Source organism: Pleurodeles waltl, chromosome 2_1 (genome assembly GCF_031143425.1).
Source record: "Pleurodeles waltl isolate 20211129_DDA chromosome 2_1, aPleWal1.hap1.20221129, whole genome shotgun sequence".
NCBI classification, from domain to species: domain Eukaryota; kingdom Metazoa; phylum Chordata; class Amphibia; order Caudata; family Salamandridae; genus Pleurodeles; species Pleurodeles waltl.
Window position 1 is genome coordinate 461,256,767 of NC_090438.1, and position 18,288 is coordinate 461,275,054.

General features: G+C 44.2%; 1 protein-coding gene across 2 annotated transcripts in view; it reads right to left on the bottom strand.

Annotated features, from left to right (window-relative positions):
• The window catches only part of LOC138258899 (aryl-hydrocarbon-interacting protein-like 1), a 201,119-nt gene that overhangs the window by 131,725 nt on the left and 51,106 nt on the right, over positions 1-18,288 (bottom strand). For both annotated transcript variants that reach the window (XM_069206224.1, XM_069206216.1), the window contains exon 2: positions 16,881-17,054. In XM_069206224.1, coding sequence (XP_069062325.1) covers positions 16,881-17,054 — 174 coding nt within the window. The remainder of the gene's footprint in view (positions 1-16,880; positions 17,055-18,288) is intronic.

The following is an 18,288-nucleotide window of genomic DNA, read 5'->3' on the forward strand; positions in this document are numbered from 1 at the left end:
TAGCAGAGTTCAGCAACCAGTTCGTCAATCATTTGTCACTGTCACCGCCACTCATAGGGTCCTTACCTAACCTAGATTAGCATTAGCATGTGGGACTTCATGCAAAAACAATTTAGAACATGAATTTGGAAAAACGTCAAGCTAAGAGAAAAACTATATAAACAGCGCAGTTGGTACCTACAAAGAAGGGCACAAAAGCTAATCAGTCACATTGTCATAGCTACCTATCCACAGAATGGATCAGCAACAAAGTCAGTCTTCGTCTTCAGGTCATCAATCGATCAGCAAAGCATCAGGCTCTCAAGAGCATGAGCCCAATGCCAAAGTCTCACATCAATTTCGGCAAAGGTCTCTCCCCGATCATCTGCCTCCAACGTCTCCCCAACAGTTCTGAAGATTTACCCCTTTGTCACGACATTATATCAAAGTTACCCAGTCCATCCCCTAATTCCTAATTGGTCAATTAGTCGTCCGATGTGACTCTACCCAATAATTTTTATTTTACAAATCTACAAATTCTAATATTTCGCCGTTCTCAGGTTGTTGATTGGTTCACTGTACGATGTCCTCATCATCCGGCTCTTCAGGTATCGAAAACGTTGCATCTTCTTCTCTATTCAGTGTCTCTATTGTTCGAGTCCTGGGAAAGTACATCTCATCTGCTCTACACAGTATATGTTGCAAGTTTGATTCCCTCATCTCCTGTCCGTCTGTACATTGCACAAAATTCTAGCTAAGCAGACTTTATTAACAGCGAGTAGTTCAGGGTCAGTTCGGCACGCTTGCTTCTCTACAGTGCATGATTATTCAGCTTCTGCATAAGGCCTGGCAGAACTAGGCCACAACTTCAGCTAAGTTAACTCTACAATATAATGTAAAACATATGTTGTGCATCTCAAAATGACATATTACTACAATGTTATTACAAATTTTCAACATTTCACATATTTTTAATCATTTTTAGCATAGTTCGTGAATTTTACGGAGGCCAACCTCCGTGGGCACATTTTCAAACGAATACATTAATTTTTCTCTGTTTACTTTTTCTATCATTTTCTTGTTAATCAAAACACATAAACACTCATTAATATTTCTAATTAACATATCTGCTTCAACAGGAGCCATTGGAAAGGGGAGATTCTTCCTTTTCCAATGATACCTTTCCCATAAGAATCAGTGCTCTGGTTTGAGATATCACGGGAGCACTGGTTCAGAGAAAGTGAAACCAGCCCGTTGGGTCATTTTACTTTAACTTTCGTATGTATTGACATCAGCGTGCTGTGCGCGCTCGTAAATGGATACAGAAAAAAGCCCTCAGACTGCTCGGGAAGCTCTTTCCGAGCAGCCCAAGCGTCGGAGATAAAGATGGAAAACGCACCAGAGGGGTCTTTCTAACCCGCACTATAGGGTTAACATACAACTAGTATCCTCCACTCTCTTACACTCAACTTTTCTCAAGAATACATTCTATACTTACATCATGTCCGATTAAGTTACCATATGATATGACATTTATTGAACACAATCCATAAATTTAAGTTATGAAATAATTGAACGCAAATTATTGTCCTTTGAAGGTGAAAGGGAGTCGTAATATTAATCCAGTTCAGTCTGTAGCTGAACTGAAGCAAGAAGGGTTTCTTCCTAACTACTGCTGTTCACATTCAAGCCACAGTTTCTGTACTCTAAACTTCTATTACTATTTTCCTGTCTTATTCTCTGCATTTTACTCTCTGCGCCTAAATGTGGTTGCTATTAATTCCGGTTTGTTTTTATGTATTGACGGTTTAAATGTCTTTTATACATGGATTTATTCTGGAGGAGAATCATGTTTATAATCAGATTGTTGTATTTTCTCCTTGTGAGGCTGTTACCAGACCAGTTCAGTCCGTGGCAGCCATTTTTATTCCTCGGGTTACAGTCCAGCTCAAGAGCTACACCAGGACCTCTGACCCAATCAAATAAATGCATGCATAGTGCTGACATGTCTATGGCATGTCTGTGGCAAGCCTGTCTGCACCCATTTTTACTGAGTCCTAAAGATCATGTAGAGAACCCTGCCTGCTAACCTATATTCCACAATGAACTGCACGTCATCGAGATTCCCATTGGATTCTTTGTTACTGAACACAATCTGTAGGGTGGCAGCATCCAGAGCTGTATCCCTCTAACAGTCTCTGGTTGGTAGTAGAAAGGCCCATGTGATCCCTATCCATTCATCTAATTGTTGTATCAACTGTAGTTTGCATCATGACTGCCCAGTCCTGAAATACACAAGAAATAAAACTTCTATTGAAAGAGTGTAAGTGTGATCTGTTTTCATGACCAAAACCTGGCTACAAAATGGAGGCAAATTTGAATGATGCTATTGCTACTGCCTATAAATTAGCTCACAAGAACAGAGTAGGCAGGCGAGGGTGCTTGCCAGGGGCCTACTTAGTCATTACTGGTGATGGCTGATGAATTTCTATGTGCTACTCTCACCCTTGAGAAGGTACTTTGTGTTATCCTAATTGTTTCATCAACTTTGTCCATCTATTGTTTTCTTACCCACAGGCGACATGACTCCCCTGTGGAAACCTTAGGGCAGCAGTTCTTCACCTGTGGTCTGGGGACCTCGGTGGCCCAGGATGCTTACTCAGAGGGTCCCCGACTGCTTACAAAATTAAATATTATTACTGGATTAATAAAGTATATATATATATATATATATATATATATATATATATATATATATATATATATATATATATATATATATATATATTTGAATTTTATTTTTATTAGATTTTAGATAATCACATACAATAAACAATCATACATTTGTATATCTCACATCCCCGCTGTCCGTTAGGTTCCCAGAACCACCATGTCTCATCATCACAATGTCAAAATGAAAAACAAAAGGAAACAATATGTGTACATACCCATAATTGGAATAGAACTGCAATCTCTGGTGAATAAACTTATGTAGGGGAGAATGTAGGACCCACTCTAATCTGAGTCTTGATCATGAGTGGAAAGATAATCCCGGGAGGGTTGCCATAAACCAATGGGAGGGGACGTGGAGGTTCGTGAGTGCAACTTGCCTTTCTTTGAGGAGGGATTTTGGAACATATTAGCGGTTTGTTTCTACCGCAAAGACTGCACCACCAACAAAGAGCGCCATATGCCTACAAGAGGACCAGCTTTGTTTTTGATTGCTTGAGGAGCGCTATTTTAGGCGAAGGCTGCCACCACGGATTTACTGTGGAAATGGGTTCTGCACAGCCCTAAAAATGGACTGTAGAGAAACAAAGTGCGCAGTAAGTAACTGTTACAAATGAGACAATGTTCTAATAATGATATTGCCCACTGGAGGGTTACAAAATGGATGATGAGGACCACGAGTTCCAGAATGCAGTGCATGTGCAATCTATTAAAATGAATCCAATAGAGGGTTTAAACAGTGAAATGATGGAAACTGCTAATGTGATCCTCGTTTGATAAATGAACATTTCATCTCGTTTTAGAAAAACGTATTAACGTGTAAAAGCATTTTCACTATGGCAAGGAACTGATGGCAGATGTCACTGTCGTGATGAATTTTATTACCATCATGGGGGTCCACTAGGGGGCCACGATAACTTAAAAACAGACAGCATGGCTCTGCTCTGGCAGTTTATTCCTGTGAACAAGGTCGTGAGGACTGAAACGCGTCAGGATTGCCGTTTCAAATGAAAAGATTTAAGACCTGAAACTTGCTGTCATGAAAATAAATTCGACTTACTGCAACTTCGTGAGTGCAACTTGCCTTTCTTTGAGGAGGGATTTTGGAATATATATATATATATATATATATATATACATACATATGAATTTTATTTTTATTAGATTTTAGATAATCACATACAATAAACAATCATAAATTTGTATAGCTCACATCACCGCTGTCCGTTAGGTTCCCAGAACCACCATGTCTCATCATCACAATGTCAAAATGAAAAACAAAAGGAAACAATATGTGTACATACCCATAATTGGAATAGAACTGCAATCTCTGGTGAATAAACTTATGTAGGGGAGAATGTAGGACCCACTCTAATCTGAGTCTTGATCATGACTGGAAAGATAATCCCGGAGGGTTGCCATAAATCAATGGGAGGGGACGTGGAGGTTGAAAGAGTGCATAATCTTCACTGACTTGATCACAAAAAATCATGCTTTTAAGCCAGTCTACAGATGTCAGAGCCCTATGGCCCCCCAGTATATCTCAACATCCCTCTTAGCCAACAGGAATGCCATAAACGTAAGTTGGCGCATTGGCCGAGGGAATTCTCTGCTGTTCCCCAAGAGTGCATAGAGAGGGTTAGGCTGCAGGCTTATATGTAGCATAGAAGAAATATGTGTGTAAACGGCCATCCAATAGCGAGAACTCTCTGGACACTTCCCGGAGGAATGTGTAACATCAGCACCTGGTATGTTGTGCTAGGTACAATGATCTGTCCTGTCACGGTCAAACCTTGCAATAGCCACAGGGGATAAATAGCAATAGTGGAGAAATTTAAAATGCAATCATATATGTAGGTAATTAATTGAAATGCCTCGTATTTGGGAACATCAATGAGACCACATTTTATCAGCAATGGGGGAACCCAGCTCCTCCCCCCACGCTTTCCACACTCGGGTCATAGTGTCAGGCCTCATAGTGAGACATTCTATAAACTAATCGGTCCCCCTCCTCATCCGAGATTACATGCTTCAATGGGGGGGAAGTCCTCGGGGGCCAATTGGTATGTGGATAGTAGGGAACAAAGGGTACAATGTAATCTTGTCAATATGAAAAGGTCCATATGGGTGATACTATGTGCCTGCTGATGCCCTGGAGGACATCCAGGAAGAGATCTCCTACTGTGGACACGTTATAGCGATGGAGCGTACGCTGCACCAGTACTTCCCGTGTGGGAGGGAGCCAGGGATTATTATGAAGAGGAATAGCAGAAGAGTAGAGGGGTCCACCACCCAACGTTCTTCGCAGCTGGTGCCATGCCCAACACATCGTGGAAACCATTTGTATGTCGCAAGGGTCTAGTAGAATACCCTTTAGAAGAATTTGAGAATGGGAGAGGCCATGTACCTGATCTTTCTCAGGTTTAAGATATGGGACATGAGTATCTGGTTGGTACCAGTGTAAGGAGTATTGACACTGAGCTACCAAATAATAAAGTTGGAAATCTGGGACTCCAAACCCCCCACTGTCCAACAAATGCACCAGGGTGGCCCAACAAAACAGCGGGTGACCTTCAGCCCAAATCAAGCACAGAAGATGACCACGCAATGTGGGGAAGACACCAAGCATCAAGGGAGTAGGGATATTCAGAAAGAGATAAAGGAAAACACAGAAGGATTACCATTTTTATAATGGCCACCTATCCAGCCATTGATCGAGAAAGTTTTATCCACCATGACACCTGCATTTCTTGCTGAGCCATAGCCAGGCTATAATTAAGTTGTAGTATTGGGTCCCTGTCCCTATGCAAGCGGATGCCTAAATATTTAGGTGGTCATTATGACACTGGCAGTCTTCTGACGCCCAGGGCAAAGGTGGCATTTTCACCGCCAAGAGGCTGGCGGTGAAGACCACCACATTATGAGTGTGGCAGGCTGGCCTCTGCCAACACGCCACATACTCCACTCATACCGCCTAGGCGGTCAGACCCACTGGGCCAAAGATGAGCATCTCTGACCCGGCGGTCCACGGGAGACCGCAGGCAGTATTAGGAGACGCCTTTCCACCAGGGTTTCTGCTGCTGTAGCACCTCCATGAAAATCCTGGCAGAAAGGCTACCAGTGACAGCAAATTTCTTCCCTCTCACTGGTAGACAACCCCCCAGCAAGCACAAAACCCCTTCCAGGTACAGCACCCTCTTCCCCCTTCCCCGCATACATACACAGACACCCACACGCACCACGCATACACTCATTCACCTACACTAACATACACGCATTCACTCACATGCATACATACTCGCATTCACCTCACCACTCATACACGCATTCAACCACGCATGCACACACCCATCCAACCATACAGACACACACCCATACAAACATGCATACACACACCCATACAAACACACATAAACACACAAACACATGCAGAAAAACACCCATTCACACATGCACACACAACCCCCCCCCCACCCTCCTACCCCCCTGCCCTGTCGAACGATTGACTTACCTGGTCCGGGGAGGAGGTTGTCCGGCAGGGAACGGGAAAGGGCGCTTCCACCTCCGGCAGCGCCCGCCATCAGGACACTGCCATGCCATATTATTGCATATAATGCAGCGGGTGGTGTTCTCCTAGGGGTCAGGGCCAGTGGTGGAACCGCCCATGTGCCTCTGCCCGCCAGCAAGGCTACTGCTGGATTTGGTGGGCGGAACACCACACTTGGACCAGTTAATATGTAGTCCCCAAAGGTTACCATAGCAAAAGAAATTCTGGATAAGAGGGGCGAGATTGGTAGTAGGATGTTGTCTGCGTATAAAGCGAGAAAGAGGGGGCCATGTGCAAGCTGGAGTCCTCTATGAGTCTTGTAAGTGGCGGACCAAAGTGTCCATTGTGATATTGAAGAGAAGACGGGGCAAGGGGCAGCCCTGTCTGGTACAACACATTATCGGAAAACTATCCGTGAGTGATCCATTGACTTGTATACGATCCATGGGGTTGGCGTACAATAACATAATTAAGGATATTAATTGGGAAGGGACGCCAGGTCGACCCACAACTGCCCTAAGGAAGGGCCACTTCAGAGAGTCAAAGGCTTTCTCAGCATCCAAGAGGGCAACTGCCGTGGGGATAAAAGGGGATATCCGATGTAGAACTGAAAGAATGGTGCAGAGGTTGAGGGAAGTCGAGCAGTGAGGGACAAAACCAGACTGAGTGGGAGCGATGATCCGCTCCAGCAGGAGGGACAGTCTAGCTGCGAGTATTTTAGCTAGTATTTTATTAGCGAGATTTAACAAGGAGAGGGGACAGTAGTGCTGTGGGTACACTTGCATGTCCAAGAGCTTGATTACAGTAAGGTGATGTTGCTTGCAACATTCAGACTTATTTGGGTATATTCATTACATCCTTGAATATCAAGTTTGCAATCACCAATGCTTGTTAAATGTCTCATTTATTAAAAACCAATGCTTGTTGATTATGCACATTGTATCCCAACTGCTAAACTCGTGCCGACTGTAACTGCCAAAAAATGTGCTCTTCACAATGTGATCTGTATTGAACATGTGCCACGATCAGGAGGATAATTGCTAATTTCCTTAACAAGCAATAAACTGACAAAAGGCACATGTTTCACATTTGATTATTTAAGGATGCATGCGAGTCTGAGGGCTTGCTTGGCTTCGTACCTATTGCTCCACTCAGCTGTCTCCAGTGCAAGTAAAGTTCCTTGTCCTCTAGCCAGCTTCCAGTCGAGTTCAAGCATTTCTCATCCTCCAGACAGCCTCCAGTTGAGGTCCAGTGATCTTCACCCTGCGGAGTCACAGCTCTCCTCTTCCATCTTCTTCCGATGATCCCATATTTCCTGTAAAAGAGAGAAAACAAGAAAGGTGCTTCTGAAGTTTTCAAGCAAATAACTTCACTTCAAATAATTTATAACAAGAACCAGCGTGATTTATTGTTTGGGTGGGAATCCAAGATACCGCTACACAGACATTAAGGAAAGATATTTCCTGTAAAAAGCTCTCCCCTGAGAATTAGGAGATCGGAAATAGAGCAAGTTTATCAAAACTATTATTGGCAAGCGATTAGGCTAGAAAACAAAGAAGCCCTTTAGTCGAGTTGATTGCTTTTCAGTTTGGACATTGTTGGAGCTGGGCCCTTATATCCCGTAAGATACAGACATGTTTGGAAATGCATACTCCACGACTATAAGCCTTGAAGGCTTCCCACAAAGTAACCTGTGTGGTGACTGAGCCAGTATTCAGGGCAAAACACTCCATCACCGCTTTAAGGATTTCCTCCTGAAAAACTGGGTCTCAGAGGGCCCACCATGAAACCTCCAGGTGCTTTCTGCGTCGCAACCAGAAGAGATCTGTAGCTAAAAAAGAACAGGACTATGATCCGACAGAGTCCATGGAAGGGGGGCTATATGTGCGACCCATAGATAAGTGCTGGTCAAAAGGAACCATACCGAATGTAGGGCCAAGTAGAATGTAAAACCTGAGGTGTTCGGGTATCTGGATCGCCAGGCATCGTGCATGCATAGGTATTGATGAAGTTCTAGAGAATAGTAGAAGCCCGAGTTTTATCACTGGGCTGAACACTAGTGCAATATAGTTGCAAGCAATATGGCATATTGAAATCGCCCCTACTATCAGATGAGTCGCTTCCAATCATTCCGGTGGGTAGCCAATCCTTGGAAAAATACTGGATCATCCATGTTTGGGGCATAGACATTAAACAATAGCACGTGTTTATATGCAAAAATGCCCCGAACAAGGACATATCATCCATCAGGCTCAGAATGGCATGATTGGAACGTGAAGGGGACACGCCTGTGTACTGGAACGCAGGTGCCCCTGGAACAGGAACTGGAACAGGAAAAATACCAGTGTGTGCCCAAATTCCTAGGAAACGGAGGGTCGCTGCTGGGGGGCAGGTGTGTCTTTTATAGGAAGGCTACCCCTACGTTCTGTCTAGTCAAATAGGATAATACCTGTTTCTGCTTCTGTGGATTGTTGATTCCCTGAATATTGCCTGGTTTGTCAATACAGCCTGTGCTATGGTGTTGAATCTCTCCTCCATTGTGTGGAATCCCACCTCGAGCTCTATCATAATGGCGGGCACATCTTGGGATGAGATCGTAGGCGTGTCTTTGTCGGTGGGGTCTTCCGCACCTAGGTGGGATATTCACCCAGCAGGTCGAGTTTTATCAAAGTTGAGCCTCCGCTGTCTAAGGTCCGTTTTGCCCACTTCGAGGATGCCACACGTCAGTGAGATGAACCAGTAGCGAAGGGTACCCCACGGCTGAAAAAGGCCAGTGTCAAGTTGTGTTGCCCTGTAGAGGGGTAAAAGTTAAAGTCTCAAGCCACACAGACTGCAGGTGCACGGTTGCCAAGTGATGCCAGAAGCTGGAGCGTTGACCAGTCGGGGGCGGTGCAGAAACGCTTTACAAATTTGAATAGGCAGAGGCCGATGAGGTTGAGGCTGAGAAATTGAGCACCAGCAGCAGGGTCATGGCATGGGCAGGCCGCGGTGTAGGAGGAGTCGAAGGATCCCTAGCATACCTGCATTGCAGATGTTCAGACGACCAGGGTCGGGAATTAGGGAACCACAGTCATTCCATGCAGTGAATGGACAGGAGGGCTCCCATGAAGCCACCAGATGTAAGGAAGGCGGGCGGTGCTCAGCAGAGCAGAGGAGACAAGGTGGGTGGGTTTAATGGACCGGGCTGCCACTATGCCACCCCAGGAACACACACACGGGGGCCAGCCGGCCAAAGAGGATGCAGTGTACTGTGGCCACCTATTGTGCTTCTCTGTATGAGGCAGGGAAGGGCCTCCAGGCCCCGCCGAGGGGGGTACAGTGCCCATCAACAGGCGACGTGCTTCAGGGCAAAGGCCGCTACCGCAGTCATCTCCAGGTTCAAAACACCTGACCAGTGAAGCCACAGGCAGCGCAGGCCAGCACGATGATCGCAGAGCCAGGGGGCGCACAATGTGGGACCACGCGGCTCTCCATCGCCGGCAGCAAGATGTCCTCGGTAGGGCGGGGCTTACCGGCCGAGGCGCATGAGGAATAGGGGCCCTCCTGGTAGGTGCCAAGAGGGTCAGAGAGGCAGCCCCCACGACGCCCAGGTTCTGCTGCAGCAGCAATCAAAACCTCCTTTTTCTTGTACTGTCAGAAGGGCTGGGACCCTTCCTCACAAATCTTCCATACACTGGACTTATGACACGTTGGGCAATTTTATATGCTTTTAGGTCAATACCTGCAGATTCTGGTGTGGCTCTGTGAGGAGCTGAAGCTCCAGGTTTTGTTTCCCAGTACAATGGTACCAATGGTGTTGGTGGCCACATGCGGTCGTATCATGGTTACCATTTTCATCAGGGAAGTTTCAGCTTTTTGTAATTGTTTGTTATTCAGAATCTGGAGAGCTTCAGTTAAATGCTCCCTCCAGTTTTTCAAAGTCCCATCAAATATTTTTTTAGTCCAAAACCCCTGAGACACTCCTGTTCTTCTCTGCTTTTGCCACCTGCTCCAATCTACATATTGTCCCTGGATAGTTTCACGTAGCATAATGTCTCCTTCCTGCACTGTCCACAAGTCTAAGGCCTGTTGAATTATTTATTTTGCCAAATCAAAAGCACACTGCTGCTCTTCACCCCATTCAAACTCAAGTTTTTTTCTTGACACTTTGTACCAAAGGGTAAAGATTCTACTCAGATGAGGGTCATGCTGTTTCTAAAAATCAAACAATTCCATGAATCGCTGGGTCTGTTGCTTAGTGCGAGAAGTAGCAAACTCCAAAATCTTTTGTTATACCTGTGGCAACATCTCATTTTGTCCTGGCCACATTTTACTCTGCAAAAGCTCAGTGAATTTATCGTTAACATCCTTAACGTCTTGCTGCGTGTAATCTTATAAAGAATGCATTTCAACTCCTGCCAAAAACTGTGGGCTACTCTGTATTTTGCATCCAAAAATTGGCTCAACACGAACTACGTTCTGCTCATGTAGCTCACACTGGCCCCCACCTTTTTTGACCTCCTCATTACTGGAATGTGAAAAATCAGATTTCCCTGTTATGGCTTGGTAGAGATCAGCCTTATCTTGTAATAACTTATTCTGACAAGACAGCATAGTTACAGTATTTTTTTGGGTCAATTTGTTCTTTTAATTTCTGATTTTCATGTTCTAACTGCTTACATCTCTCATACATTTTTCTGAAAGCAGACAAAAGTATCCAAACCCTCCTGTCAAGAACAAAAGGGTCATCATTCCATTCAAAAAGCACCTTTTTTAAACATATAAGTACAGTTATTAATTCTGTTTTATCAAAGCACCCATCCCAAAAATTTGAAAGTCCTGATAAACAAGAAAACACATTTGCCAACACGTCATAAGGCATTTTAATTTCACATACATTCTCAGACATGGTTTGCAGCATTTCCTTTCACTCTCTGAATAAAACCATATTTTCACTTTTCAAATCGTACACTTTCAACTTCCAACCTCCCTTTAGACTGTCCGACTACGACAAAATGTTTTGCTTCACTAATGACCGACCTGAAACACTCATGCTCTGACAAAAATCTCTGGAATGCACTTCTTAGTCCAAAGAAGACTTTTATTATTTCACGACGCAAGGTTCTTAAAACGAAATTAGCATGCTGAAAGCACGTGTTTAAAAATTATCACAGCAATGAAATGAAAACATGTACAAATGAGTCTCTACTGCAATATACACAGCAAATATATGTATCTATATTATAATGCAAAGCAAATAATGAATTAAAAAATATGCATCACCATGAGGCAACAGCATCACTGCTTCATCTCCCTCCTATTCAGCATCAGATCGCCAGATCCCAGAATCGAGGAGCAGATTCCTCTGTGAGGAAGAGACCGCATGCTGGCCCAGGAACATCTGCTGTACCCCAGGCCAAGTCCGCTCTACCAGCTACTGTGACAAAACCTAAGCCCACTCCACCTTCGGAAATCTAAGCCCCCCCCTTCCCTGTCATAAGTCCCCACCACCCCCCACCCCTGTTCCCTGGGGTGCCTGAATGTCCCATTGTTGCCCCTATGAGGTGGAGTACCGTTGCACTTGTGGGAGTCAAGTTGGGGCCATTGTGGCCCTTTGGACTTATTCACCTATGGACTGGCCATTGGCCTTATATGCACGTCTGTTGCTCAGTGAGCAGAATAAAGGTTGATGTGTAGCTTGTGTTGTTTAAGGCACACTCTGGATCCTTGGTCTCTCGTTTCATTGTTTAAGGGTGTTGGGCACATGTATGTACTTTAGGCAGGTTGGATTTGCCTTGTGTCGGGTAAGTACCTCTTGCTGTGGGATGTATGGCTTGTGCTGCTGTGAAGGGTTGTGGGAGCATTGCAGGGTGGGTGGAGTGGGCGGGTATGTAACTGTGCCCTTTCTTCCCTTATTTAGTAGGTTGCAGTGCTTACCGTCGGCGGCGGTCTTGGTCGTTGAGGTTTTTGGCAAGGAGCAGGGCTGGCATGTCCTGCAACTCTCTCTCCATTTCTGCTTCGGCCTGTTGTGTGAGCCTCCGGTGAGTGTTTCCTTATATTTGGTTTGTTTCTGTCTTGCTTTGCGTGGTGGTGGTTCCCACCCCAGAACTGATGGCAGTCTGGTGCTTCATCATTTGATGGGCGGGTAGGGCCTTTCCGTCGGCCTGTGGGCGGGCTCTGCCATTGTTGTTGGCACTCCTCTGCTGGCAGTGAGTGGTTTTCAGGATGCCTGTGTTTCAGTTGGTTCATTATTTGGCGGTTCGGAGCGCATGTCTGTTGGCGGTTATTACCGCCCCCGCCGGTGGTGCGGTGTTTACCGCCGTGTTACTAATGAGGGCCAAAGTCTTTTTGGTTCTGGTAAGCTCTATCCAAGCCCTTGGAGAGCACTTTTCATCACAGCCAGAGAGCAGCAAGGCAGCAGGGCAACAGCAAGGAAGCAGTCCTTCACAAAAAGAAGTTATCTGAGTCATTTTGGCAGCCAGGCAGTTCTTCTTGGCAGGTTGCATGTTCTGGTTCAGGTTTCTTCTCCAGGAAGTGTCTGTGAGGTAGAGTGTCTACCTCAGAAGTGTCTGAGTTCAGAAGTGTCTAAGTTGGTAGGGTCAGAGACCAAGTTTATATACCCAAATGTGTCTTTGAAGTGAGGGGGGACTTCAAAGAGCGGCTTAGAAGTGCATTAGGTCCCCTTTGGGTTCCATCCTGTCTGCAAGGGTCCCAGTAGGGGGTGTGGCAGTCCTTTGTGTGAGGGCAGGCTACTGTCCTTTGACATGTAAGTGTCAAGCCCTCCACCTTCCCAGCCCAGGAAGACCCATTCAATTTGCAGATGTATGCAAGTGTGACTGAGCATCCTGTGTTTGGGTGAGTGAAAGCACAAGGGTGCTGTCAACTAAACCTAGCCAGACGTGGATTGGAAGGCACAGAAGGATTTGAGCATAGAGAAATGCTCACTTTCTAAAAGTAGCATTTCTAAAATAGTAATATAAAATCTAACCTCACCAGTAAGCAGGATTTTCTATTACCATTCTGGCCGTACTAAATATGACCTGGCTACTCCTTCCAGATCAGGATCTACCACTCAAACAGTATATGAGGGTAGCCCTAATGCTATTCTATGAAAGGAGCAGGCCTCACAGCAGTGTAAAACGAATTTAGGAGTTTTACACTACCAGGACATACATGTTCATGTCCTGCCTTTTACCTACATAGCACCCTGACCTAAGGGCTACCTAGGGCCTACCTTAGGGGTGACATATGTAGAAAAAGGGGAGTACCTTTAAACGCCAAGTCGAAGTGGCAGTGAACCTGCGCACACAGGCACTGCAGAGGCAGGCCTGAGACATGGTTAGGGGGCTACTTATGTGGGTGGCACAACCAGTGCTGCAGCCAACTAGTAGCATTTAATTTACAGGCACTGGGCACATGTAGTGCACTTGACTAGGGACTTACAAGTAAATTAAATAAGCCAATTGTGTATGAGCCAATGTCACCATGTTTTAAGGAAAGAGCATATGCACTTTAGTACTGATTAGCAGTGGTAACTTGTGCAGAGTTCTAAAGCCAGCAAAAATTAGGTCAGAAAAAGAGAAGGAGGAAGGCAAAAAGTTTGGGGGTGACCCTGCAGAAAGGTCATTTCCAACACTAGTCCTCTTTATTTATCAAATAAACCCACTCCACCCGTGTACTATCTAACAGTTTGCTTCCTTATTTTACAAAGTTCAAACCGTGTATCACAGTATCAACAAGGACCCACCGCCCCTAGAATAGGACTCTGTCCCATCTTCAAGATGGCAAGACGTGTGAGATACTGATGTCTACTAAATATGTGTCTCTTGACATTATCTGCCCCATGAGGGTGGTGCATGAACTGGCAGACATTTTGGTGCCTGCCATAACTTGAATTCAGATTTTTTGTTTTAAGACAAGCACTCTACCAGTCATCTGGAAAAATTATGTGGTCAAACTCTTGCAGTGGCTTCCTTTTGACAGACAATTTAATTTAAAGCACTCTCTCTGGTGCATCAAGCCCTTTATCACAAAGGAGCGCTGACATTTAAGGCGGGAATAAATAGGTACCTCCCAAGATGCAATTTAAAATCTACTCATTTCGTCCTTGCAGTAATTCTTAGGCACAGATTCACTTGTAACTGAAGTATGTCTTTCTCTGGTGTGGCCTCAAAGCTGTGGGGCCCACTCTGGATCATTCCCTTTTTTGAAGAAAATGTAAATCCTTTTTATTCATTGATTGATTGATGTTGTATTCATCCATTTGGTTAGAGCATTGGTCTCCCGTGGCTTCACTTCTAATTTCTTTTTAATATTTTTTCTTCCTTTACTTCAGTAGCACCACAATGGTTATCAGGTGAACGTTGCCTCATCAAATAGCATTTTCTTTCATTCATTTCATTCTATTGCATAATGTGTAACCAGGAAACCTAGGTTCAAATCCTGGTCTCCCCACTTGATCAAACTGTCCCTGTCCTTCACTGAGCCTCAGCTTGATTGAAGGTCATATCTGAGACCAATTTAAAGAAATTCAGCACAGGATGTGCACTACATAAAAAACTCACTTATGTATGTTTTAATAGACAACGATTTTGCTCCACACAATAACATTGGTGAAATATATGAAGGACATAACTGACATCTCTTGGTTTATGTATGGCAGTGCTCAGGGCACTGAAGGTGGGGAAAGGGTCACGTTTAAACAATATTACTTTACTAGATGTCGTTGCTGTCATATAATCTAGTACACAAGCATTCAAGAAATAACCTATTTCTAATTTATCTTTATCAACTGTTACATAGCGTTGCTTTATCATTTACATGACAGATTTTTTGGTGGCTCGGATCGTGTTCCCCGAAAGGTGTCCTCTATTTTAGAGCCAAGCCAGACACAACCACCGTGTATTGACAAGAAAATATAAAGATATCACAATACAACTTGCTTCACCAGATTTCTGACGTTTGGTGAACCGAAGGACATGAATTAAAACAAAACACTCAAACAGTAGTTTATTGTTTCTCTGATGCTACTTTAAGAACCTGGAATACATTTTCTACATATGTAAACACTGCACCTTTATTGCTACTGTCTTGATCTTTCACTGTTCCTCTGATGGTATATGTTTTGGCACTGTGTTCCTCATATCACACAGTAGAAAATTAATATATAAATCACTGCCAGCTTCAGGGGAGCATAGTGTGGTCCATGGTCCCCGATGTCATTCTGGCTGGGTCTAGTCTGAGGTGGCAAGGTGAGCAAAATAATGATGGGTTGGAATGCTACCCGAGTGATTGCCACTGGTTAGACTTTTTACAATCATCCTCTCATCACCTTTTGTGTGTTTGGTGCAACACCCTAAATGGCAAAGGGTATGCCCAAATGTGGTTACCTTGCTCACTGTACCTCTGGAACTAGGCTTCACCAGGCTGAAGAGCCCCATTTAGGGTGAAATCAGTCTTCAGTTGCTTGCGTTCCAGTTCAGTTCTGATCTGAGGTGGCATGGTGGGCAAACAAATGATGGGTTGGAATGCTTCCCCGAGCAACTGCCATTGGTTACACTTATTGCTAGGAACCCCCATCACCTTTTGTATGTTTAATCCTATTTATGTGACAATCTTGCATGAAGAGTTTCCTTTCACATTCCATGGCATGAAATGCAAACTTCAAGGCAAAATTAAGATGGCCCTGCCTCCACAACAATGCTTGATACACCATGCATTTGTCATTTTCACACGTCCTCTTTTCTGTGCTAGAGGCCAGTTGGTGCCTGTTTGCCTTTGCCTTCCCCTGCTGAGATTTGGCACGAATGGCTGGGTGAGAGCACTGACAGTTGTCACCTTTCTTAGTAGGAAGAGGAATGAGAGGAAATGTTGTCAGACCCCAAAGATAGGCTATTTTGCATTTATTGCAAAAGTGAATCTATAACTGCACAGTAACCCATGAGCAGATCCATATACGAAAGATACTTCAATGAAAAAATGTGTGAAGGGGAGTGGTACTGACATGAGCTTTGGTAAGCAACTAAACCTAGCCAGACTTAAAATGAAAGTGGAGAAGCAAAAGGAATATGAAGGATTTGCCAGAGGACAAAAATCAAGAGTTCTCTGATACACCCACACCCCCCTTCCAGTAATCCCCTATGAGGAAGGCACCCAGGGCAATGAAATACATATGGGGAAATATAAAGCATGAGGTGATACCATCTATGTGATCCTAGAGGAAACAAATTAAGAAACTTTCAAGACGAAATCCAGATTTCACCAAGTTAGATTCATGAACTTTTAGCAGGCTACTCAGTGTGAAACTTTCAAGTAAACAGGTATGCCAAAGAGTCTCAAGTTCTTTTTACCCAAAGATCGTATAGAACCTATGTCCCCATCTTCATTCCATTTTATAAATTAGGCCCTTGTATCCCAGCTGGACAGGGACCCCGATTCCTAATGGGACTCCCACTTTGTCCAAAGCCTATGTATATCTGTTCAGCTGCTACCCTTATTTTACAATTTTAGGGGAACCATAGAAAGTTTCCAAGAGTACTCTATCAATTTGCGATACACCATTAATAATCAGACATTTGTCTCTGATGCGAATATCTAGAGAGTGCACATGAGAAGTGACTTGAACAAGGACAAGAACAGTACTCACAATGACATCACACCAGAACTCTGCAACCTCCCCAATACGCATTGAGGTTAGCAACGTCTCCCACACCTCCATCTTGAATAGTTTTCCAGTGATCATCTCCATAGGGATGCCAACACTCCGGCTATCATCAATCACAGTCCTCCCTGCTGTCAGTGTCTGGAAATGGAAAGTGAGCTATACAGGAAAAGGAAGAAAGGAACGTAAAGTTAGTGTTAGATGTATGTGCTGTAAAGAGCAACCATTCTACTTTATAGGTAACACTTGGTCTAAAGTAGATAAAATTAGAAGTGAGAAGTCTGGTGTCAGGGGCACTAGGACAAAGTGTGACAATGTAGTCTTTTAACCTATGTCGTCCTAGGGCCTCTTTCCAAAGAACCTCAAACTGGAGACCACATACTACTTTGATTCTCAGGATAGCAAGGCAGCACAATCAAAGACCAACTCGATGAGGTGCTGTGGTATAGGAACTGTTAGCCCGTCTGACCTTAATAAGTAAACATTACAAGGGGACGCGAATAGGTCGATGAACCTTGTGACTCTCAATTAAGATGTTCTCACCATAGCTCCAGTATATGCAGGTCAGAAATCAATAACTAATGTACAACATCAATAATAAATGACAATTAATAATATTAACATCCAATGGAGTGAGTAATTTTCACACACCATGACCTTTCAGTCTTTTAGTAAAAGTTAGAATATTTATTTCCCTATATTAACAATGCTAAAATTTTGTAGATTAATCTCAAAATCAAATGAAACAGATACAGAAACAATACTGGCTGTCCAAAGCGGCAGAAGAAATGTAATCTAATCAAAGCTTGAACTACAACACATTTTAAGGTTACAGTGCAAATTAAAAACAAAAATCAACAGCGACAAAGTGATTACATACATTGAGTTCAGCAGAGGAATTCATCAAGCATTTTTCCCTATTAGCAGATTTCCATTAGTGAGGATCCTTAACTAACATCAGATTAGCATCAGCGTGTTGGGCTTCATGCAAAACAATTTAGTAGCATAAATTTGGAAAAACATCTAACTATGGCCCTATGAAAACAGTGCGGTTGGTACCTAGAAAGAAAAAAAGCAAATATGCATGATAATCAACAGTCTAATTCATAATACCTGTCCTCAGTGTGGATCAGCAAGCTGAGCCAGTCTTCATCCTCAGGACATCAGTCGATCAGCAAGGCATCAGGATTCAGCATCAAAGTTCAGAAAATGCAAAGGGCCTGATTCAGACCTTGGCGGACGGCGGAGGCCGTCCGCCAAGGTTCCGCCGCCGAATGACCGCACCGCGGTCAAAAGACCGCGGCGGCCATTCAGACATTTCCGCTGGGCCGGCGGGCGCTCTCCAAAAGAGCGCCCGCCGGCCCAGCAGAAATGCCCCTGCAACGAGGACGCC